This window comes from Notothenia rossii (assembly GCF_949606895.1).
Source record: "Notothenia rossii genome assembly, chromosome: 5".
NCBI classification, from domain to species: domain Eukaryota; kingdom Metazoa; phylum Chordata; class Actinopteri; order Perciformes; family Nototheniidae; genus Notothenia; species Notothenia rossii.
The window spans coordinates 18,159,695-18,183,117 of NC_136903.1; the positions used below are offsets into that span (position 1 = coordinate 18,159,695).

Genomic DNA, 23,423 nt, shown 5'->3' on the forward strand with positions numbered 1-23,423 from the left:
CCAAGAAGGGATGCAACTGATTATTTACCTTATTGAGCAATGTGTTGATTCTTTCAGTAGGTACCCTCAAACTAAGCACTTAGCAAAATAATATTTGGTATGAGCACAAGGGTTAAGTTTATTAAAATGAAACAATGTAATCTCTCAACAGGCAAGCCTAACATTCAGCAATTATTAGGAGAAAGCGTTGGAATAATGATTTAAAACTCAATGAAAGCTGTTTGAAGGAAATCCTGCTTTCTCCATTAAGGAAGCTTATTACACAGTTTTCTTAGCAATTTTTTCTCATGCCAGTGAATTGATTTATCATTTGTACGGTCCATCTATTAGAAGATCAAGAAAATAAACAAAGAGGAACTTGTTTTGTTTGAGCAACAGTCCAATACCCAAACATATTCAATTTAAGGTCATATAAAAACAAAAGCTTCTCAGAAATCAGAAAGAAAGAACTTACAGGTGACTTAAAAGTGAACCTTATATACCCTCTACAGGCACGCCTCAAAAATAAGTTATTTGCTCACAAAGGGCTGCAAAGATTCATTATTTTATTGAATGATTGATTGATATTGGAATTACAAATGCTAAACATTATGTATTTATCTTAACTATGTTAAGTAGCAGTCAAAACCACAGGAAATTCAATTATGATCATTTGAAATTGCAAGATCTAGGTATGAAAAAGCATTACCTCTTTATAAGAATCTATATCATTTTTGAATTATTCAAACATGTAAACAGATATCAATCTCCAGCATGTAGATTTCAACAGACACAGACAAAAAGGGCTCATGGAAATTGGCAAGTTTGTTTTATTGTTATTGTTGCTCTTATCATTGTATGTGGGTACATTTGATGTGGATATACACAATACGTTTACATTTATAACCTTATAACTCACTTATCCCTCCTCTCCTTCCTCTCTAGGTGCAGTGTTTGGACATACAGTCACACGCAGTGACAGACAGGACAGTCTGGTGGCTGTGGGTGCCATTGGCACAGAGCAGGGGAACATCGAGAGGCTCCGTCTCCACAGCAGCACAGCACACACACTCCTGCTCCACTGCAGCGCTCTCCAGGGAGTACATGGACTTACTGCGACATTTGCCCTGATGGACGGACGAACAGATGGACAGACAGAGACAGATGGACAGCGACACAGGGTGAGAGAGGAGGGTGGGATGGAAGGACAGTGTTAAAAAACGATTTCATTGAACTCTGCAGGCTAATCCTAGGGGATGGGAAGTAATAATCACCCTGTGTGTGTGTGTGCGTGTGTGTAGTATCTTACCTCACAGTAATGCAATTCTATTTGGTGCTCTGACTGGCAGTCATCCAATTTGATGTAGTTTAGCGTTCCTGCTGTCCTACGGCACTCTGGCTCCGTACCTTCACATATGCACACACTCTTATTAAAATCACAGCGTTCACATTTTTTTAAACACTGTACCAATCTTGCAAAGGTCACATTACTTAATTAATACTTACACATTTCACAGCAGGTTGTTCCAATCTGACTGACTTTCCCCTGAAATCACACAGGAGAGAAACATTTAACAGAGAAGTAAGGGTAGATGTCAGTATGTATGGGCAGTTTGTGTAGCATCGTACCCCCTGGTCGAGGCACGTCTGGCGGTTGAAAGGAGGGCAGGTGGTAATTTTGGTTTGCAGGACAAGATCGCCTTTACTGTTCACACCACAGCTATACAGGTTGCAACCGTCCTCGCTAGTGGTGTTCACCTGAAGAGAGACATGCACACATACAAATACAGTTTTTATGCATAATGCTGAAAAGCAATTCTCGCCATTTGAAATGTACCAAAGCAAACAGCTGAAGACAAAATATCACTAATCTGATGCAAAAACCAACTTTTATTATATCATATCTTATTTTAGTGGCACTACTCTATTGATTAAAGAAAGTGGAGTTAATTGTGGTTTAATATAACATAGTGCAGTCTAGCGCTAGTTAGTATGGTATAACATAGTATAGTATAGTGTATTGCAGTATGCAGTTGTATGATATAGTATACAACATTTATTATTTTACAGCCTTGTTGCAGAATCAGTACTGATTCGTCCAAAACATTCGACTTTACAATGTGTTATTTCTGCTGCTTTCAACATCAACATTATTACTTGAATTCAATTTGTTTAACTTTCAGTTAATGATCCAGGCATGTCCTTTGCTGCTGAGCACCTACCTGCAAACTGATCAGATTTCCATCCGGCCCTTGCATGAAGCAGGCAGTGGGAACACATCGACCACAGCAAGCGTTTTCCTCCTTTTGAAGAGTGTATCCCTGAAAACAATTGGATTAATATGGTCTTTATATAGTCATTTTTTTACGGCTATTTTTTTCCAAATAAACAGTTCTCTACTTACCTCTGTGAATGGAGTGAATCATAGAAAAATATGAGTTTAAAATGTGTTGATGAGTAGAGAGGGAATGTGGTCAGTGGATTAAAGGATCTTTGATGGAAATGATGGAAGTTCGATTTGAACGGTTAGTCATGAAAATAATTATGATGACAAAGGATAATGGTGGTAATACAAAATAATGACGGGATGTTGGTTACCATGGGGCAAATGGGACAACTCATACTCCTGCAGGACAGCCGGTATTTCTTCACGACACCATCCTCCACCGTACACTCACATTGTGTACACACGTCCATCATCAGCTTCTCTCCTGCCTGCACAAACACACACACATGGAGCAGTGAAGGAACTATTTTAAAGGCTCTTATATGAAAAAGAGTGCTTTTCTTGTGCACATGACTTACTCCTATCACAGTGTTGTTCAGGACACAAGCATTCATTGGAGCTGTAAAGAGAAAAGCACAAAAAAACATTTGCCATTCATATTAAGGACAGGTAATGGTTATGTTTATGTTTTTTATGTTTTATGTCTTGTCCTTGTATGTTTCTTAGTAAAGCGAACTTGAGGTTATGAAAGGCGCTATATAAATTCAAGTTATTATTATTATTATTATTATTAACAGGCTCTGGGATGACACCGGTGTGAGAGAGTCACCTGCTGGACAGACCCTGCATCTGCACCTCAGTAAAGTGTATGAGTGACAGCATGATGATTCAGGAAAATGAAATAATGCATGCTAGTGGAAGGTCAGTCTCCTAATGCCACCCTGCTTTACCAAATGGTGTGTTTGAGTCCTTTTTTAAATGATGTTTATGAATGTGAGTTTACCGCAATGGCAGCGGGGGCAGCAATCTTCGGTGTTGCAGCGTAACTCTGTTCCCAGCGGGCAGGAAGGAGTGTCCAAAGCAGAGCAGCTGACGTTTGTTGCAGAGATGAACGCCTCGTCTTTTACTTTCACACACTGATGTAACACACATTTTTCATGTGGGGACTGCCATACCTCTCCCACCTATAGACAGACACAGATATTTGATAAAAGTGAATATAAGAGAGAAAGAAAATGCAGAAGTGTTGAATTTATCTGTACATAGAGCAAGACATATAATCCCCCATTTATTTAAATGCTTCTTAAAGAGAATGTTTGGATCTTGTAAAGGTGGTCAGCCACCCCCTATTTGGTGTCTTTTTTTTCAAAACTCGGATCATGCAAAGGCCCATCTACTTTGTGTAATACATTGACTATGGATAGGTACTACATACAGCCCCTCTTTAAAACATCCAAACAGTCAGCTGTAAATGAAATTCTACACCTAACACCCTACACAGCGCGCATTGACAATTACACAAAAAACAAAAATTAGAATGAATTGGTTTCCTATATTGTTCAGGCGTGTATGATTTCTCTGCACACATACATGTCTGAGGTTTTGCCTCAACAGATTGTCCCCTCGCATCTCCCCCGCTGACTCCACACAGCTGCTCGGTGTGCACTTCCCACAGCACTCTCCGTTTGATGGAGTGTACGTGGAGCCCTGAAATACACAATAAACATATATGAGTTACAATAAAGGTATAGAAGCATAAAGCAAATGTGAATGTTTAATATGTGTGTTTCCCACCTGAGGGCAGTTTCGATCACACACAGGCGGTCTACACTGAGCAATGTGCAGTGATGTGTCTTTGTCCTGTAGCTGGGTACAACTGCACTTCTCGCATCCTTCCTCCCATTCACTCCCCACTGGGTGGACCACGGAACCAACCACGCATACCTGGAGAGACACATGATGATAAAACAGGATAGTTTCAACAGTAACAGCACAGAAATAGGAAACGATGCATGTTGACAAACACAATATGTAACTAACTACATCTAAACAAGGCCTGTTTATTTATTTAGAAATGTCAGGTACTTGAGTCTTCCTCATCATGCCTCTTTCTACTTTTACCCAATTACATTTAGGAAGCAAATATTACATTAATATACATAAATATTAATTGGCATAGAGAAAACGCAAATCATTTTCCGGTAATTTTGTGCTGATGGATGAGCACAAAGGAGACAATTGGGGCTCTGTGTGATTGTTCTCGTATTTCTCACCAATATCTTCATTTTGATAAAAAGTAAAAGAGAAAATAATCAGGAGATTAATAAAAAAGAAAAAGGAATTCATAAAAATAATCATTACTTGCATTCCTTTAAGATGACATCTACCTTAACAAGCTACAGCATTCAAACCCTGGTTATAAATGTGTTCATCTATAATAACCCTAATGATAGTACAGCAGTCACAGGGGAATACTTTTACTAGAATACTTCAGATTCCTCGAGACCTCCACCACTGCTCTTCACACACCTTGTCCGGCAGGCAGCTGGTTTCTGTGCAGCTGCAGTCGTTGGTAGAAGAGGAAGTGATGAACCCAGCAGGGCAGGTGTGTGTGGAGTTCTGGCAGTTACACACACATTCAAACACGTCACAGCACTTTGTTTTTCTCTCTGACAGTTGACGATGTGCGGGACAAGCGGGGGGAGCTTGCAGAGCACACTCTTCCTTTTTGCAGACTGTGAAGTGGGAAAAGAGATGAAAGGAAAAATGTAAAAGAGATCAAATGGATGTGTGCTCTGTTTCATGTCTGTATGTGTGCCAGAGAAAATCAGAGCTGGAACATCACAGAGAATCTGAAAAAGGCATACCGCACTCGTGTATAGGTTGACATTCCCCGGGGTTTTTCAGAACCACAGTCTGACCGTCCTCACAGCGAGGAACTTCAGGCAGGTCACACGTCACCAGATCACACACTGAAAATGCACAGAGTGATACGGCATGTTAAAGTGGGGCGAGGATTTACTCTCCAGGAACAATCCATCTCTGTTAAATACAGAGCGCTGAAAAACACAGATAATCATTTAAATTAATGATTTCAATGTTTCTTTCCTTATTTAGATTATTTTTTAATGAGCTATTTCTTCACACAGGTGGAAGAGGTTTATTCATTTGTCAGTAGTAATCGATTTAATTGACTATGACTTGACTTTATTACAATCAAAGTCAAAGTCAAGTCAAAGTCAACTTTATTGTCAATCTTTCAGTTTGTGTGTACAGACGGAGGGATCGAAATACCGTTTCCCACAATCCTGAATATAAAAATACAAATATGTATAAAATATGTATATCCTATATATACACAATCAACAGACACATTTATAAATGTGCACACATTAAGATAAAAAAAAAAACAAGCAATGCATGCACTCACATAAAAGATATCATTATATTACACAATATAATGTTATATTTTATCGAAGACTGACTGGTCTGTTCTTCCTGCTCTCATTTGATGAGGCTCCTGTAATATTGGTGTGGAAATAGGAACGTTTTAATAATATCACATATTGTTATTTACATACCACACTCGTACTCTGGGCAGCACTTTGACTCTCTCCTCTCTCTCAGGATCTCACAGGGTCCACATACTGGAGCTACACACACATACACACATTATCATTAAAGGGTGACATCTTAATACAACACTGCCATTATCTTTTGGATAAATGTTTGCTAAACCAGATCTACTGTATGAGAATGAGCAGCAGTAACGCAACGGCTGCTTGCCTTTGACATCGTTGCAGGGCCGGGCAGTGCAGTTGATGTGTTGTTGGTCCAAACACATGCAAATTAAACATGGGTTCTCATCTGGTACCCAACTCTGCATGTGCTGTACAAACAAAGCAAACCATTTGTATTGGTTATATTAGGAATAGACACTAGAGGGCGATCACAGCACAGTTTTAATGGTGAACACTTCAATGTTTGGCACATCCAATTCTACCAGCATGTGCTTCTGTAATTAAGATGGTAATTTAGATGTTCCTCATGAATCTCACCGAATATGCGCGTCCCTTCTGGTCAACACACTGCCTACATGCTTCTGGTGACACACACTGGCCGTGATGCAAAACCGTCCCTCTAGTGCAGAAACAGCCCTCTGTAGGCGTGTCGATGCAGGATGACTCGTTACCCCTGGCAACCGGCCAGTCGCCTCGCAACCTCTGCGTGCTGCCACAATCGTCCACACACCCTGTCCGACAGGCTTCATACTCCATGGAGCTAGGGCACTGTAACGCTGTGACACAAAGACCAGGCTGAAGTTTAGGCTCGGACTGGGTGTTAAACTGCGTCCATTTAATTGAATCATAAATCTTACTTACGACAGAGGTGGGGGGTTCGCCAGTCAACACACACACCTCTCTGTCTACAGAGGCGTGCATAGGCAGACATGAGCTCACACACATCTGACTCCTCACATGCCTGCTCATCACACTTGGCAAGGAACACCTGGACAGGAATATGTGCGTGGCACGGTTCAAACACTTCAGAACGCAGGGCCTGACATCCCATCGATGCTCCGAGCACACACACTGCCCTGCGCTTTGGAAGACACACACCCTCATCTGCAGCCACGGTCCAGTCTGAGACAAAGGAGGGCTGGTCAGCGGTCGAGCTGCCATTACGTAAAGATAGGACGTTCAATTTCTCCTCTCCACAGGCACCTGGAAGAAACAGAGAGAGAGAGAGTGAGGTCAGAGGTCGGGGACAGTGTTACAGTTTGGTTTTAAATACTTTTTCTATGTACAAAACGTTTTTTTTATCTTTAATAATGTACAACATTCTTTTCCAAATCTGTGTTAGTGAGCACTTGTCCTTTGCAAAGATAATCCAGCATTTCAAGATGCTGATTTCAAAGCATTGTTATTACAGTGGCTTGGGCTGTTAGCACTAAAAGCCTAATTTGAAATGTACAAGTCTTTTTCATGCATAGTTTAAGTCTTATAAAATACTTTATCTTAACATCTTCAATATTGGAGAGAGTGAACTGAATTGTTTATGTTTATGTTCAGTGTGTGTTACCGCAGAGTCCAGCAGTGTGGCCTGAGGTGGTGGAGCTGAGCAGCGTGATGGTAAACTCATTGCTCTGAGGAGTGAAAGTCAGGACGTAGCCGTGGTCGGACTTCAGCTGCAGCATCACTCCTCCATAACGCACCAGCTCTAGGCCAGCGAACCGCCACGGCAGCGAAAGCTCTTCTCTATCAATCACTGCCTGCTCCAACAGACACATAGTTAGTAAATGACCCTTCATAGACTCACATGTATTGATTCACTGTAGCAACACACACAGCTTACCGTCATATCATCCTTCAGCAGCAGTGTATGCGGCCCATGGATAACCTCCATGGCTTTCATGCAGACCTGGTTGTAATTCGCTGAGTCCTGACATGGCCCGCTGTGGAGTTTGACCTCTGACCCTTCACTGATGTTTTTGCTGACAGTGAGAAGTGTATAGGAGCACAAACCCTCCCCATCCAGCCTGAGCGCCAAGCCGTCAAACCTCACAACATGATTGGTGGAGCTGCCCATACACATGCCTGTAAACACAGCAGGCGGGAGGAGGAGAGAGACACATGATCCCTTAACAGTTGGTATAAATAGACTGGAATGCAAGTGTCATTGTTAGCAACCCACATGGAAAATGTTGTGCACCGAATATAGACGGGTTACATTGAATGCAAGTTTAGAAGCTATTTTATACTTCTGATGTACATACAAGGGCATTCCCAGTGGCAGCCACAGGTCTCCTGGACTCTGACAGGTGGCATGTTGTTACTGCAGGCCGGAGGCTCCAGTCTGTCACAGCTGACTTTGTGGTTTTGTAATGTCACAGCCCCACTGGGGTGGCAGAGGAGAGAGTGGCAGCCGTCCTCCAGCAGCCAAGATTCACCAGGCTGAAAAACATAAACAGACAAGTATTGCTGTATGGGCTGTAAAAGGTTTCTGAAATGCTTTTATTCAACCTCAGCAGGCCTTACTCACCTTTCTCTCATTCCCATTATCATCTACACACAGTCCAGGAGGACCAGCTGAGAAAGGAAGCAATGATCAATAGCATTATGATCAATTAACACAAGTTATATATTATAGTATATATATTTAAGAACAGATGTATTTATTCATAACATTATTTTTAATAGGAACAAATAAACTGCATGTGTGTGTGTGTGTGTGTGTGTGTGTGTGTGTGTGTGTGTGTGTGTGTGTGTGTGTGTGTGTGTGTGCGTGTGTGCGTGTGTGTGTGTGTGTCTGCAGCTCATCCAGAATGCAGCGGCTCGTCTGGTCTTCAACCTTCCCAAATTCTCCCACACCACACCGCTCCTCCGCTCCCTTCACTGGCTTCCAGTAACTGCTAGAATCCACTTCAAGACACTGGTACTTGCGTACCATGCTGCGAATGGATCTGGCCCTTCCTACATCCAGGACATGGTTAAACCGTACACCCCAGCACGTGCACTCCGCTCTGCATCAGCCAAACAGCTCGCTGCACCCGCACTGCGAGGGGGACCCAAGTTCCCGTCAGCAAAAACACGTGGGTTTGCTATCCTGGCTCCAAAATGGTGGAATGAGCTCCCCATTGAAATCAGGACAGCAGATAGCTTACACATCTTCCGACGCAAACTGAAAACTCATCTCTTTAGACTCCACTTCGAGCGATAAAATTACTAACAAAGCACTTATATACTAATAAAGGGCTGGCTTTCTAAATGCCAGTTGAGTAGCACTTGAAATGTTTGGCTCTATGAAACCTGATGTACTTATATGATTCTGTTTTCTTAAAGGTTGTATCTTCCTGGTCGAATGCACTTATTGTAAGTCGCTTTGGATAAAAGCGTCAGCTAAATGCAATGTAATGTAATGTAATGTAATGTGTGTGTGTGTGTGTGTGCGTGTGTGTGTGTGTGAGAGGTAAGCACCTCTACAGATTCTCTCTATGAAACCGTGGTCCAGAGTTAGGACCATCAGTAATTGATCCATGCTGTTCAAGTGCAGAGTGTTGTCTTCATTGCCGTGGCGACCGATCACACCAAGCTCGCTCCTGTCATAGCCTTGTCCCACCGCGATGGGGAACACCGATACACCTGAGGAAAAACACTTATTAGGTACTTTTAAGTGACACTACACAGGAAGATGAAGGATGGAAACATACCAAATGGTTCTTTAACTGAGGAGAAAATGTTAAACATGTCAATAGTGATTTAATTACCTGCTGCCAGTGCCTCGTTAGCTGCTTCTTTGACATCATCAGCTGATTTGTCAGTCACCAGCATCACCACGGCCTTGGCTACACCGACTCTCCCACCGCTGGAGATGGCCGTCTGCACAGCGTATCGCAGCGCAGAGCCTGCAGACAGACAGGGCAGTGAGTGTGTGTGTGTCTGCTTTAATGTGTGTGCACGTGTAAGTGTACATATCCACTACCTAGTGCTGGGGCAGCAGAAGTCCGGCTTGGTATTCTCTCCACCAGCTTCAGGAGGTGGGGTTTGCTTTGTTCCTCTTTCCACGTGAGCTCTGCTGTGTTGGTGACTCCATACTGAAGCACACTCACCCTAGTGCCATTCAGCCCTGCACACATAAACAAGTTAGATCATTATAGAAATGCACGAGAGAGAGTTACAAGCTGGTTGATTATATACAAATACGTAGTCGATTTGTACCTTAATGCAATGTTGTCGTTTTATAGAAAATGTTAACCACGGCTGTAGTCAGTGCAGAGGCATACAGATAATTGGGTGATCGCACAACAGTAAGTAATTCAGTACATGCCTGTTAAACCACTTATGATTTGAGCAATAATAAAACAGTTAAGCTGCAAAGAATCTCAGCTCCAGGTAGTTTTTCAAATTTTCTTTTGAAATGTTATTGTGAAAGACAGAAGGATTAAAAATAGGTATAACTTATAATAATACATTACATCAGATGCAGTCCATATTACATTTAAAATGTGGTAGGGTATTTAGGGGCCGGGTCACACCTACCTATGTCTGCATTATTGATGAAAGCTTTGACAAAGGTCTTCATGTCCTCAAACTGCTCTCCAGCCTTCAACAGGAACAACACATCCACAGGCTTCTGACACGGCACTGGACAAAGATAAGCTCACAAATGATTACAAGCCAAGGACTCATGGTGGACTGAATGATTGAAGCAAGTGTTTTTCTGTACCTGAGGGCGGCAGGGTGGAGAGTGTTGTGAGGACGAGGGGAGGCAGAGTAGGAGAACGGGGCCTGACTGTGGTTTTTGTGATATTGACTACACGGTGGACCAGGGTTGTCAGATGGTTGTAGTCGTCAACAAGCAGCGGCCGCTGAGGGTAGCTGAATGGTAGCAAGTCAGTCTCTCGTATCTTTGGTCCAACACCAATGGGATAGACTTGTGTGTGGGTGCTCGTAGAAAGCGGGCGGGTCACAGTGTCAGTAGGCGGGTTTTCTGTCACGAGGAAGACCAGCTGAGGAGGTGTGGGGCCGCGGGAAGGCCTTACTGTAGCCATTTCTTGAAAGGTGGTAGTGACAGCTGTGCCTGTGTTGGTCTGACTTCCACCCCTCCAACGAATCTCCCTCAGTCGTTGTCGCAGCAGGGTACTCTGGCGTCTCAACTCCCACCGGCGGATCTCTACAGTGACCGTTACCGAGTACTGGATCACAGTGATACGAATGTACTCTTCTTCCTCCATCAGCTTTGAGATAACTTCCTCCAGGAAGAGAAGTGACTTGTTAAAGTTGACTTCGCCGACTGCATCAGAGCCTTCTAGGATGAAGGTCACATCTTTGGCTGGAGGGGTGGAAGACGGCGATGTGGTGACGGGAGACAAGCCAGAAGGGGTTGTGGACGTAGGAGTGTTGGGGAGATGTCGTGTTGGGTTGGACTCCAGATGAGGGGCCAGGGTTGTGGTGGTGGTGCCCTGCAAAATGGACTTTGGCGCTGGAGGTTTGGCCACCTCAGGCTCCATCCCCAGGGTGCAGAGGTAATCTGTCAGCTCTAACATTCGATCGGACAGCTCGCCTGTGCTGCTCAACACATACGCCCTGTTTTCTGGGTTTGCCTTGGTGATGTCATTAATTTGCCCCATGTTTACCCCGGGACCCAGGGCCACTGTGAGGGTGGTGATGGCTTTCTTGCGGAGCATCTTGACAACAGCACGGACGGGGCGAGGGTTGGCACTAGCAGTTAAGATGATGGCAACCCGGCCAGCCTTGTCACGCTTGTTTTTGTCGTAGATGTTGATAACTAGATACTTGACAGCTTCATCCAAGAAGGCTGCATCTCCTCCTGTGTAATGCAGCTCACGCACGGTCTTCTTAAACAGCCACTTCTGAACCTACAAGCATAAATGAGGGAAAACAGGAAGATTCCCCAGGCATTAATTATTGTTATAGTTTCCACGAGTCAGCATGTTTATGGGCTAAATTAGTTTGATCAATTATTCCACAGAGTGCATCATGCAGCACTTCACACTTTGGTAAGAATACACACTTTCTTGTCTCACACATATTTCCAGTAATATACAGTTATCTACCTGCAGGTCATATGTTTTGACTCCAGAGTGGTAAAGCAGCACTGTGGCTCGAGTGTGAGCCGAGCCCATGCGGAATCGTTCAACCACTCCGAGTATGAACTCTTTTGTCGCCTGAAATTCGTCTTCGGTCAGGGCTTCTGAACCATCCAATAGGAAGGCCAGATCCATGGCGCGGTCACACGTGCCCTCAGGCATCATGGTGGTAAAGGGCAGGGTCGTGAAGGCGCCATAGGTGGGGGTTGGTGTCGGAGTGATGAAGATGGCGGAGGAGGCACACACTTCACAGCTCAGTGTGTTGTTTTCACAGTGACTTTTGGAAAAGAAATATAAATCATCTTAAATTCTGCAAATAATCAAATTAGAAAGCATTGATGACAAATCCAAAATGTGCAGACTTGTGTTGTATTACCATATTTTGCAGTGGGCGGGGTCATCATGGTTCAGGATGACCTTGTTTCCGTGGGAAATTCTCTGACCCTCATGGACACACACCTGACACTGAGAGGGTTCCACGCAACGCATGGCCACCTCATCCAGTAGTTGGCCTAAAAGATTAAAATAAATATAACTCATCTAAACGGTTTGCCGATTTGTACAATAATAGATCCAATTATATTTATTCAGTATTTACAAATATTGTTCAAATTATTTGCATTTAGTGTATATCCAGTATTTTTGGCACCTGGGGGGCAGTAGGCATGGCAACCTTCCACACAATCGAGTGAACAGTGGAGGGGATCTGGGTGCTGGCAGGTGATTGGACAGGCAGGACCACAAGCATTAAATCTCCACTGGCATAACTCCTCCCCCAAACCTGGGCTCCTGGGGTTCAGCTCCTCACAGCTTATTGCTAAGGAAACAGAAGTTACATTTTTAGACTATTGTATTGATCGTGCAACAAAATGTGGCCACTGCTTTTGACTATTCCTTACTACATATAAGTATCTTTCTTCAAGATAAAGACGATCTGAGTACATTTTCACAACTAGATCATTAAGAGGACATTTTCAGAACATCACGTTCAAAGAGTATAAATCCTGATCTGAGTGAAAATCAAGAACCTGGTACCATTACTTAAACCCAATAACTAATTAATAAAGAACTCTTAAGTCTAGTTGATAACACAAAATGCTTCATGTAGCAAAATAACAGCACTATTGAAAAAGTGTGCTAAAAAAAGCAGAGGAGCCGCATGGGAGCGGACTTTGTGTCTCGGCTAAAATTCTTAACTCAGAAAACACTATTAACAAGTCGAGATGTTTCTTTGACAGTAAAGTTTATTCCAAACAGAAAATGACATTTGGAGACATTTTACACACTTACGACAAAGATCATTGGATCTCCAGCGGACGGACACCCCCCGCTCTGAGCAGGCCTGAGCGTAGGCCGCGATGACATCACAGAAACATGCACAGTCGCCCACTGAGGGACAAGAGCATGCTGCCTCCACACACATCTCTACATATGGCTCTGCATCCACCTACAGACACAAGGGCAAATGACCATGGGCATGAACCTTACAATGCATGTGGTGTCACGGGACATTACGTTTAAATTCTGTCTGTAATAACACTCACCTGGCTGTTGCATTCTTTAAAGGGAGGACCACTGATCACTCGACATGACTGCTCCACTGTTATCAGCTTTACAATGTTATCGCTGCAAGGCAGAGGTATCTATACACACAAGAACACACATACAAAAACACACACACATTCAGTGCAAAAGTATCTACATCTTATCCTATACTAGAAAAGCTTGAAATAATATCTATCCTTATTATTCTCACAGTGTGGTATTTTGCAGTGTGAGGCATAGTGGAATTAATGGCATCAGTAATAAACAAAAACATATACAATTATTAAGTAAACAACATAAAAAGTTAAACATAATTAGGAGACAAAATATAAAGCATGAATGCTTGAATTCACATCATTCACATCATTGCACATATGAAATGATATTGCACAGTGTGGTACACATTAATATTTATCACAAGTGAATCTTTTGTTGTAGTTCTGGTATCTCTTCTTCACACAGCCTAGATAAAACAGCATGTCTGACTTAAGAGTCCAATCAATCATTTTTCAGAACATTAACTACGAATCATTCATACTTTGCATGGTAGCAAACCATTTTCCAAAGCATCATTTACATTTCAAGGTTGGTTTCAAACCTTTCGGGAGGGCATTGTTTTCAAATCAGGCTGTTAAAACTCAACTTGCACAGACTTGCCTGAGGTGGGTAATCCGTCACAGTGAACATGGAGTCTGCTTCATTTCCTATCAAATGTATCATCTTGCATATTGACAGCCCATCTGGTTTATTTATACTTACCCAAAAACAATAAAAGGACCATGTATGGAACCGTGATGCAGGTATTTTATGTACAACCCCATCTAGCCAGTTATATTAAAAGAGATGGCCCTAAATTGACCTTAAACCAAAGCAAAAGAGAACATATAACTTTTACTTTAAGAGAACCGGCCCTTTACTCTAAGAATAGACTTTACCTGTGTTACATCTGCACAGCTGGGAACAACCTTCCAGGAGTTCCCGAAGTGTGAGGGGTCGACCTCCAGCTGGTTGTTGCTGCTCACCAAGTCGTTGTTGACGTTCCCGTCAAAGTTACCACACAGGCCACAAACGGTCCTACACACATGTATGTAACATAAAAGACACCATACAAATTGATGTGGATAAAACAAGCAAAACTGTCAAAGGTTGTGTTATAACACATACACACCCTGTATGTTGCTGAGATATGAACCAGAAGGCGAGTTCCCTTGTCCCAGCTGAGAGAAATGTGTTTCCCCAGCAGCACGGTGTAAAACTGACCAGATTTAACAATCTCCACCTGTGAGCTCTGTAGCACCGGCCTCTTCATCTTCACCTGGAGGAGAGAAAGATCCCAACATAGATGAACAGACCATCATCAAGCATCAGTTTGCTACTGTGCCAAATGCAATTACTTTTCTTTTGAAAGAAAAACTTGAGTTGCGTTCCAGAAAGGAAACTTTTATTCCAAATGATCTTACTAGTTAGGCTTGGGACAGGAGACAACGTTGTATGTTTGCTTTGTAGTGTCCATGTAAGAAGTTATGTCCATGTTTAATGTCTTGTTGAAAGTGTGTTTTTAGTAAATACGGCCATGACACACTAAATCACTTACCAACTACATATGTGTGTGTGCGCGTGTGTTACCTCTCCATGTTGCAAAACAATCAACCCTCCCTGGTAGAAGATTGTGATAGCTTTTGCACAGCGATGTCCCACAATTCCACAGGCCTCATTCTCCACCATCACTCTAAATGAACCCTCTTCTCCATTACAGCTATCCTGTTGAGAGTGAAAGTAGTAAAGGGGAGAATGAAAAGTTACTTAAAGGAAAATAAGTCCATGTTGCATTTTTGTTTTCAACAGCTTACTGTGCATCCACCCTAGAGCTCTTATTGGATGTCTTTCTCTTACCTGGACCAAGACATATTGGCAGAGGCCAGGGAAGGAGTATTTGAGGCCATCAAAAGAGATGTAATGCCCCTCCCCCACGGTGCGGCAGACCCCATCGCACACCTTCTCTGTGCAGCGCCACTTCCTGTTCTCACATACACTGAAAACAAGAAAAGCTCAATAAGGAAACACATGGCAGGTATTCCCCTTGATATCCATACATGCAAACAATAATTTTACCAGGTGTTGCAGTCCACAGAGACGCTCTGTCCTGATGCATATGGCCTGTTGTTATGGTAACAGGGACACTGTTCAGGCGCAATGCAGTCTCTGCGGTGACGTACCTGAAATCAATCCGTTTGTCAATCAAGATGTTTTGAGCTTTATACACACAAACAGGCAACCACACACACACACACACACACACACACACACACACACACACACACACACACACACACACACACACACACACACACACACACACACACACACACACACACACACACACACACACACACACACACACACACACACACACACACACACACACACACACACACACACACACACACACACACACACACACACAACCTACTTTGCCGGCTGGACAGAGGCACCCAGGGATGCAGGCGAGGCTGACGCAGGGCAGGTCCAGGTTCTGGCAGGTTCTGGCACACTCAAGTCCTTTTTCCCCTGCTTCACACTCTGTGCGGTCGAGTGGGGGAGGGCACTGGGCTGACCGGCGCTCTGCACACACAAAAACAATATTCAAATCAGAAGTTTCATGTCAAATACAAATGGTCAAACTCAAGATACCACATAGAGAGTGGACTATAAGAAAATGTAAAACACACAGACATTCAATAGGGCTCCTGAAATCGTACCTCTGGATGGGGCCAGGTCGTCATCATAGAAGAGGTCAGACAGTAGTGTGCTCATTTCAGGGGAGCTACAGCGCATGGAGCCATTCTCACAATAGCTAAACACAAGAAAAGCAGACAAAAAATGATAGCGTATGTATAAAACAAAATATCCATTAGTATATCTTAATCAGCTAAATCTTTGAAAACACACAGTCACTGACCAGATGCTGTTATGATCTGCGTAAACATCAGTGGGTTGGTAAAGCTGTCCATCGTGCAGGCAGGAGCACAGGTCAGCTGTCACACATTCTCCGGAGTCGCTCAGGTACTTTCCAGTAGGACAGAAACATCCCTCCTCACACACCCTCTCCCCCTCACATCCTGCCTCAGCGCCAGACAGAGCACGGCACGTCCGCTCGCACGCACTCCCACAGGCCTCATATACCTGGCCTCCAGTGCACTCCAGCTCTGAAATCACATCAAGGAGGGTTAGGGATATATTCTCAGTTAAATTCTCAGTGCCATTATCTCTAATATATATAGTATTTTCCTGATTTTTCTGTCCCTGGAATTGTGTCAGATCTTTGCTTTTTGTAATGATTGTTATTTTACAATTTCCTAAACGCAGTATGCTTAGTTTGAGGTTGGACATCCACTCCGAATCTAGTGGCTTCTTCTCCCTTCACAGACTGTCAGCACATCTGAGCCCTCTCTCTTAACCTCAGGGATTCAATTATGGATCATCAATAAATAAGTGTTTGAAACGAAAAAAAACACTTTAACTTACACTTAATGCTAGGTGCCAATATTAGTAAAATTACATTAAAACATTTATAATTAAAAGGGTCTTATGTGGCACCGCTTTTTCATTAGTCATTTCATATACTAGATAGTATCACTACACTGGACACACCTCTTTTCTTTGGATTTATTGTTGGATTAGTTCTATAAATATGTTTATTTTGTAACGAAAAGAAGAAGGTCTGTCAAATATCCAACCTAAAACTAAAACAAATGTCCAACCTAAAACTAACTTCACTGACGTAGACAGATTTATATGAGATTGCTGATTTTCTAATATACAACCACTTATACGTGATTAAAGCTAAACAACATAATAGACTTTTGCGTTCGCTCTACAATGCTATTCTAAAAAAAAGGAATGTTTGGATTTTTATCATTGTATGTGCATATGAAAGATCAGCTGTGTGTGCTTCAGTGTGAGAGTTACCGCAGAGTGAGGGAGACCTCCAGCTGAGCAGCACTCCTCTGGCAGTGCAGGCTGCAGCGTACGCAGACAGAGCAGAGCACAGGCACTCCTCCCCGTCCACACAAGCGCACACATCATACCGACAGAACCGCTGGAACGGACCCGGGTTCACCAGATAGTGGCACGGGCTGAACACGTCTGACATCATCACCGAACACGCCTCTTCTGCAAAACGCACTGAAAGAAGCAGCAGAGGTGAATTTGTTGTCAAATCTGTGGTTATGTTTTCCTCTATATGTGTGTCATACCTCTTTTGGGGTTGATGGCACATGGATCAGTCTCATGTCTGTGGGTAGATTCACAGTCTCCATTGATCCTCCATGCCTGGCCGAATGCCTGAGGACTCGCCTCAACCAGGCCAGATCCAGACAGGAAGTCATCACCTTGGTTACCATTAAAGTTTCCACAGAGACCACAAGTCTGTCCTGCCCATCGGGGTCCCAGCTGTGGAGGAAGACAGGGTTCAGTAAACATGTTTGCTCATCTTATAACATATGTACCATTGCTGAAATTCAAATACTTTTTCCATTAAATTGGCTTTTCTAATACCTTTAGGAGGACTCGGCCTCGCCCATCCCAGTCCAGACGAAGGTCATCTCCAAATTTCACACGCACTGAGGACTGCGCAGATCTCTGGATTTGCAGACGCCCTGTTAAAGTGTACAGTGAGCTAACTTGATGGATTTAATATAATGTTGTTGTAAACATTTGAAACAACTAACAGTGATTCCAACAACTTACATTTCAGTGCTGATGCTAATGACCAAAATGTTATTGAGGAATCCATTAGACTAAAAGTGTTTTTTATTTATGTTTATATACTGGTGTTGACTACATTCCTCCAATGATTTTAGGAGGAAAAATGTGTTTTCATATCTTAGAGCCAATGTTTTGCCTCTTCAAAATACAATAGGTTGAAGTGCAATATTTGACTGTACTTTATTTTATGTGTAGTATAATAATTGTTTTATCTTTCTCTTACAAATATGATTTATGACTTGTCTGTTCATATAAAGCTGTGGTTGAGAAGGACTTTATAACATGCATTTTGAAGTACACTATGAATAAATAATGAATAATGAAAGATATTATATATTATTTATCACCATATACAATATAGTTTGATTAGAGGCTTGCGAAATATATTCACTATTGTGCCAAAGTGGCATACCATGAAGCATCGGGGTCTGGATGTCCATGCTGTTGACAGAGACAATCCCTCCGTGCTTTAGCTTCACTGTCATGTCTTCCAGAGAGGACAGGCTGAGTGTCACTGAGCGTGTGCACACAGCATCCTGATCATCTGCACACTGAAACACAAAATCAACAGCCTCAATTCTGTAAGTGTCAAGCAGCTAGTGGCAGGAAAGTAAGAGTTACAAATAATCAAAGAAAACATCCATTACCTGTACGTTCTCAATAATGACAGAAAACATGTTCTCTGTGCAGTCTCTTGCCAGCAGAAACTGACAGTGACCAGTGAAAGTGAAGAACTTGTTATCAAAGGTCTTGAAGTGAGACTGGCCCACCACCAAGCACTCAGCTACACATAAAACAAAGACATAACACTGGAAATTAGCAACTCAGGACGTAATATACCAGTAGTATGTGAAAGTCAGGTACTACTACAGTACGTCAATCTTACCCGGGCAGCCTTCATTGGTGCATTCCCACGAGCCGTGACGGCACACACTGCAGGGAAAAAAATGTCAGGAAACATTTTAATATAGCAGTACATCTGTATCTGTGTATTAATATATGTTTCTGCATGTAATTCCTCCCTCACCAGGTGTTGCAGTCCTGAGAGATAGAGGATCCTGGAGGGAAATGTCGTCCCATGTGAACACAGGAGCACTGAGATACCTCCACACAGCGGTTACCGTCCAAAACCTTGCCCACTGAGACACAAACGCACACCCTGTTACACATATTAGTAACAGAGTGACAGAAAGTAAAACAAGGGAGATGCAGTGAGTGGGAGGTTACCAGGACAGGTGCAGCCATCCGCACACTCTTCCTTGCAGACTTCCTGGATGTTGAGACTGTGGCAGGTTGTGGAGCAGGACTTGGTGCATTCACTGTACTGCATCCCAATTGGACACTTGGGGACTGAACACATAAATTGTGGTTATAAATGTGACTTTATAACTTGTGACTGCCTATGTAATGACTGACAAACTTACAGCACTGGCTCTCCTCCAGCCAGCCACGCAGAAGTATCCCGTGGGCGTGGCACGTTCGAGCGTATTCCAACAGGATTGGACAGTAACAGTCCTCTGCCTCCCTCTGGTCACAGTGACACACCTCCCCCTGACACAGAATAAGGAAGGCCTCGGGAGAGACCAGGTGGGCACAGTGCAGAAACACAGTGGACGTCTGCAACACACTGCAGCTGGACAAAATCTACATAAACACACATGCATGCAAAATTAATTACAAGGAAGCAATGTGGTCAAACCATTTCAACATATCAGATGAAATAAAAAAATGTTTTGTGTATAGTAGCTGATAGTGATGTTCATTTTTGTTTGCTTTTAAGACCCTAGTTGTTTATGACTGAAAACAGAAGTACTCTTCAGTTATCATGCATGGGCTGTCATGTCTTGCCAGCTTATGTAAATAAGGGATAAAGGATTTTAAAAATGACATTTGTTAGGTAAACATGAAGATGGGCTTCTAGTGTCATCATAATGGAAACAGAATGTTGATGATTTGTAAACCATAAAATAAGTTAGGCAAACAGAGAGTAAGTTTAAATTATAAAACAAATACTCAATCAATGAATATATCTTAAGCTTAAACCAATATTTAATATTCTGACTTTGGGAGCTACTACATGAATCCCAGTTACACTGGAGCACCATTTTGTTTAGAGACGCAGGATCAGTTTGCGGTTAGTCAAGAGGAAGCTGATGACACCCGATGGTTTCACACTGTCATGTAGCCTTTACTGGTTTCATCAAACGTGGGTGTTCATGTGGAACAAAATGTTCTTGCTAAATATGGCTGATTTTCAGTGATCAGCCCACACACAACGTCTACAGTAAACATGTTACAGAACCGCACTCAAACCTGTCAGATCTGTTACCCGCCAGCTGTTCCTTTTTAACAAAACTCGTACCTATTGTAAATGAAAGCCCATTTGCACCAGGGGAAAAATTATGAAATGTAAAAATAAGGTTTCTGAATCGATATTGGGCAACACAAGCTAACGGTTTGACTGGCATAGTTATAATTATAAGGCTTTTGCAAGACACAATTATGATATTCCTGGGAGATTTCATTAAATTAGACTGATACAAAAAGGGAGATAACTGGAAATAAGGGAAAAGCTAGATTTGTAATGATATGCAACATAGAGAGTTGACACCTTCATCTCTAGGCCATCAAGGCACCCCAAGAGAATTTAACAGTATGTTTTCCATTTCATTTTAGAATTTGTAAGGCAAAATCCAGATTTCTAAGTAAAATGATCAGATATTTAGAAACTGTTCAACAATTCTGCCCTATTACAATATTTTTTTACACAGTACTGTACCAAGTCGAACTAGAACTTACAATGTCAACATGTGTGTAGATGTGTGTATATGTATCTGTGTATAAATTGTTCTCTCACCGTTGAACTCTTTTTGGTGCTGTTACAAGACTGGCTGGGTTTTGAGACACGTCGACATGACTGATCGGCCCCCTTCACTGCCCACGAATTAGCAAAATCATAACTGTCATCTGTTAGGAATCCTGAAAACACACACAAACACACACATATAAACAAGTTGAAAGATTTCTCCTTAATCTCATCTTCCCACTACTGTTCCTCTTGCTTTCTTTGACCTTGTTATCTTTTCCTGTACTGAGCTGCTACTCTTCCTGTTGCTGAGTGCTGGTGACTCAAATCCTTTCCTTGATTCCAATAATAAGGAACTTGCCCTTGCTTTGCTCTCAAACATCCGAATATCCCAGATACAAAGTTACAGATTGTTGATTTTACCCCTTTGTCCTGAATGATCTTACCCTCTTGCGCAGTATACTCATCAGCTGATGCAGAGTTGAAGTTGCCACAGAGACCACAGGTGCGGTTTGCATGGTGTTTGGTCAGTGTCAAGGCGATGTTGGCTCCATTATCAATGGTAACAGTGAAGCCAAACTCCTCACTCCAGAGCTTATAGAAGCCGAGCTCAGAGCCCACAAACACAGCGTGAGATGCGTAGGGCACAGATAGTCTGCAAAAAAGGAGACACACTATGGGGTGATTTTATTTTTTCGACTAAGACAATTTGATTACTCACATAATTATATTATTTTTACACGACTACTTAAATATTCTCTATCTCAACCTTTTTTCTCCTTGTGAGAGCCGTCCGTCTACAGACAGGTGCAGCTCGAAGGCATCCCCCAGAAACAGAGTGACTCCAGTTCTTTTGCCATTGACAAAATCACCTATGGGTTGAAAATACATTGAATTTATTATGAAACCTTCAACCGACAATAACAGTTTGAAATAACATAAAGATAACAACGATGATCTCTGGGTCATCAGTAAATTAAAAGGGAGAGAAAATGAGTAAGCTTTTTAAATGTGCGTGCAAGTACTTAGACTGTTTAAGCATACATATCCCAGTGAGAATCAAACCCATGGCTGTGACTATGCACAAGCCACTGATCTGCACTGGATGAGCATCAGATGCCTGTAGAATTTAAATCTATTTGTTTTTTATTGAACTGTCTGAGTGTGACTCACCCAGCAGTGTGAAGGAGCGATGGCTGCAGTCTCCAGCCAGCAGATAGCTGCAATCTCCAGGAAACTCATATAAAACCCCATCAAACGTGTGCACGTAGTCCCGTCCGAAGAGACTGCATCTCCCTGTCAAAGCTGCCACGCAAGCTGAACACATGCAAAAGACACAATATGCAACTGTCAGTGAGAGTACAAAAAGAGGAGATCTTATATGAAACATTTCACATATTATTGTTCGATAAGAGAGTTTTACTTTTAAGTGCAAACAACAAAAATAAATTAATAACCTTCAGATACTCACATGTCAGATGCAGTAGAACCCAGATTTCTCGCAAATACCGCCTCATACACACCTGAAACACATGTAGATATGCTCTCCATTATCATGAGCATCACATATTTCAGAATCATTTCCTGTTATAATATCACATTACTCTGAGTTGTCTGCCGGCTGTTTTAATAACAGTAATAATCTTCAATTCTCTAAACTGCAGCAAGTCCTACCTCCATGTCTCCAGTTAATCCACAGAGTTGCAAAGAAAAGGCAAATGCAATCCAAAATGTTGACCTCACACAGTCATGTCATAATGATCGGTGTGTGAGGGTCGTTGTCCAACATTCAGAACTTGGTAAAATGCTCAACCTGCCTGGAATCTATTTTATAGGAAAGAGCATACCACCCCGCCCAGCCACCAAAGCTGGCCTTTAAGACCCCCGCCCTCGCCAGGTTTATAAAAAAGGGGCGACTATGACTCAGTCCAAATCTCAGTGCCTGCAGACTGACACCATCAAACACACTCAGCAGGACAATACCAGGATATGCCCACTGATCGCCTGGCTGAGTGATTAGTCTACACATACGTATCTGTATCGACGCCAACCCAAACAATCCTTTTGGAAAACACACTTACTGGAGATATCTCACGCAATAACACTGTTGTGGTGGTAGACGTGCACAAACACAACATTGAACTCTGCCAAAATCTCTCTCTCAGACACACACACACACACACACACACACACACACACACACACACACACACACACACACACACACACACACACACACACACACACACACACACACACACACACACACACACACACACACACACACACACACACACACACACACACACACCCTGGGAAAGTGTATGGGACAATGCTCTCGGGTGCAAACTTTACGTACGTATAAAAAAATGATTTTTCCTTTCTTATTAAGTAAATCATGTATGCATGGATAAAACCATTAGTTTAAATTCCTAAACCCCACATTGATAGGTAAATTAGGGGTTGGTTCAAAATTCTGATGCAGACCA

At 42.5% G+C, this 23,423-nt stretch overlaps 1 protein-coding gene across 1 annotated transcript; it reads right to left on the reverse strand.

The window, feature by feature from the left end:
- Nucleotides 1-791: 791 nt before the first annotated feature.
- vwf (von Willebrand factor) lies at nucleotides 792-22,738 on the reverse strand. Its single transcript, XM_079684153.1, has 53 exons — nucleotides 22,609-22,738; nucleotides 22,406-22,457; nucleotides 22,108-22,251; nucleotides 21,704-21,806; nucleotides 21,381-21,589; nucleotides 20,986-21,107; nucleotides 19,553-19,772; nucleotides 19,356-19,478; nucleotides 19,156-19,267; nucleotides 19,015-19,061; nucleotides 18,776-18,912; nucleotides 18,541-18,679; nucleotides 17,919-18,019; nucleotides 17,618-17,813; nucleotides 17,331-17,546; nucleotides 16,321-16,567; nucleotides 16,121-16,215; nucleotides 15,832-15,983; nucleotides 15,474-15,577; nucleotides 15,255-15,393; nucleotides 14,988-15,122; nucleotides 14,528-14,676; nucleotides 14,297-14,435; nucleotides 13,361-13,459; nucleotides 13,107-13,263; nucleotides 12,466-12,633; nucleotides 12,193-12,328; nucleotides 11,784-12,093; nucleotides 10,433-11,585; nucleotides 10,246-10,350; nucleotides 9,689-9,832; nucleotides 9,474-9,611; nucleotides 9,184-9,348; nucleotides 8,249-8,295; nucleotides 7,983-8,160; nucleotides 7,562-7,803; nucleotides 7,289-7,478; nucleotides 6,589-6,930; nucleotides 6,265-6,503; nucleotides 5,993-6,095; nucleotides 5,788-5,859; nucleotides 5,074-5,178; nucleotides 4,736-4,941; nucleotides 4,001-4,150; nucleotides 3,797-3,913; nucleotides 3,210-3,390; nucleotides 2,785-2,825; nucleotides 2,578-2,694; nucleotides 2,202-2,300; nucleotides 1,609-1,737; nucleotides 1,486-1,525; nucleotides 1,289-1,386; nucleotides 792-1,106 (listed from the first exon to the last, which is right to left on the reverse strand). Exons 1-53 carry the CDS (start codon nucleotides 22,612-22,614, stop codon nucleotides 921-923), a joined length of 8,544 nt encoding a protein of 2,847 aa, XP_079540279.1. The 5' UTR covers nucleotides 22,615-22,738; the 3' UTR covers nucleotides 792-920.
- Nucleotides 22,739-23,423: the final 685 nt, after the last annotated feature.

Bases quoted from the DNA above. Each gene is read 5' to 3' on its own strand.
- vwf (XM_079684153.1), bottom strand. The intron at 16,216-16,320 runs GTCAGTGACTGT...TCTTGTGTTTAG, and splicing joins GCAGATCATAACAGCATCTG to CTATTGTGAGAATGGCTCCA. The intron at 15,984-16,120 runs GTACGATTTCAG...TTGTGTGTGCAG, and splicing joins CGACCTGGCCCCATCCAGAG to AGCGCCGGTCAGCCCAGTGC.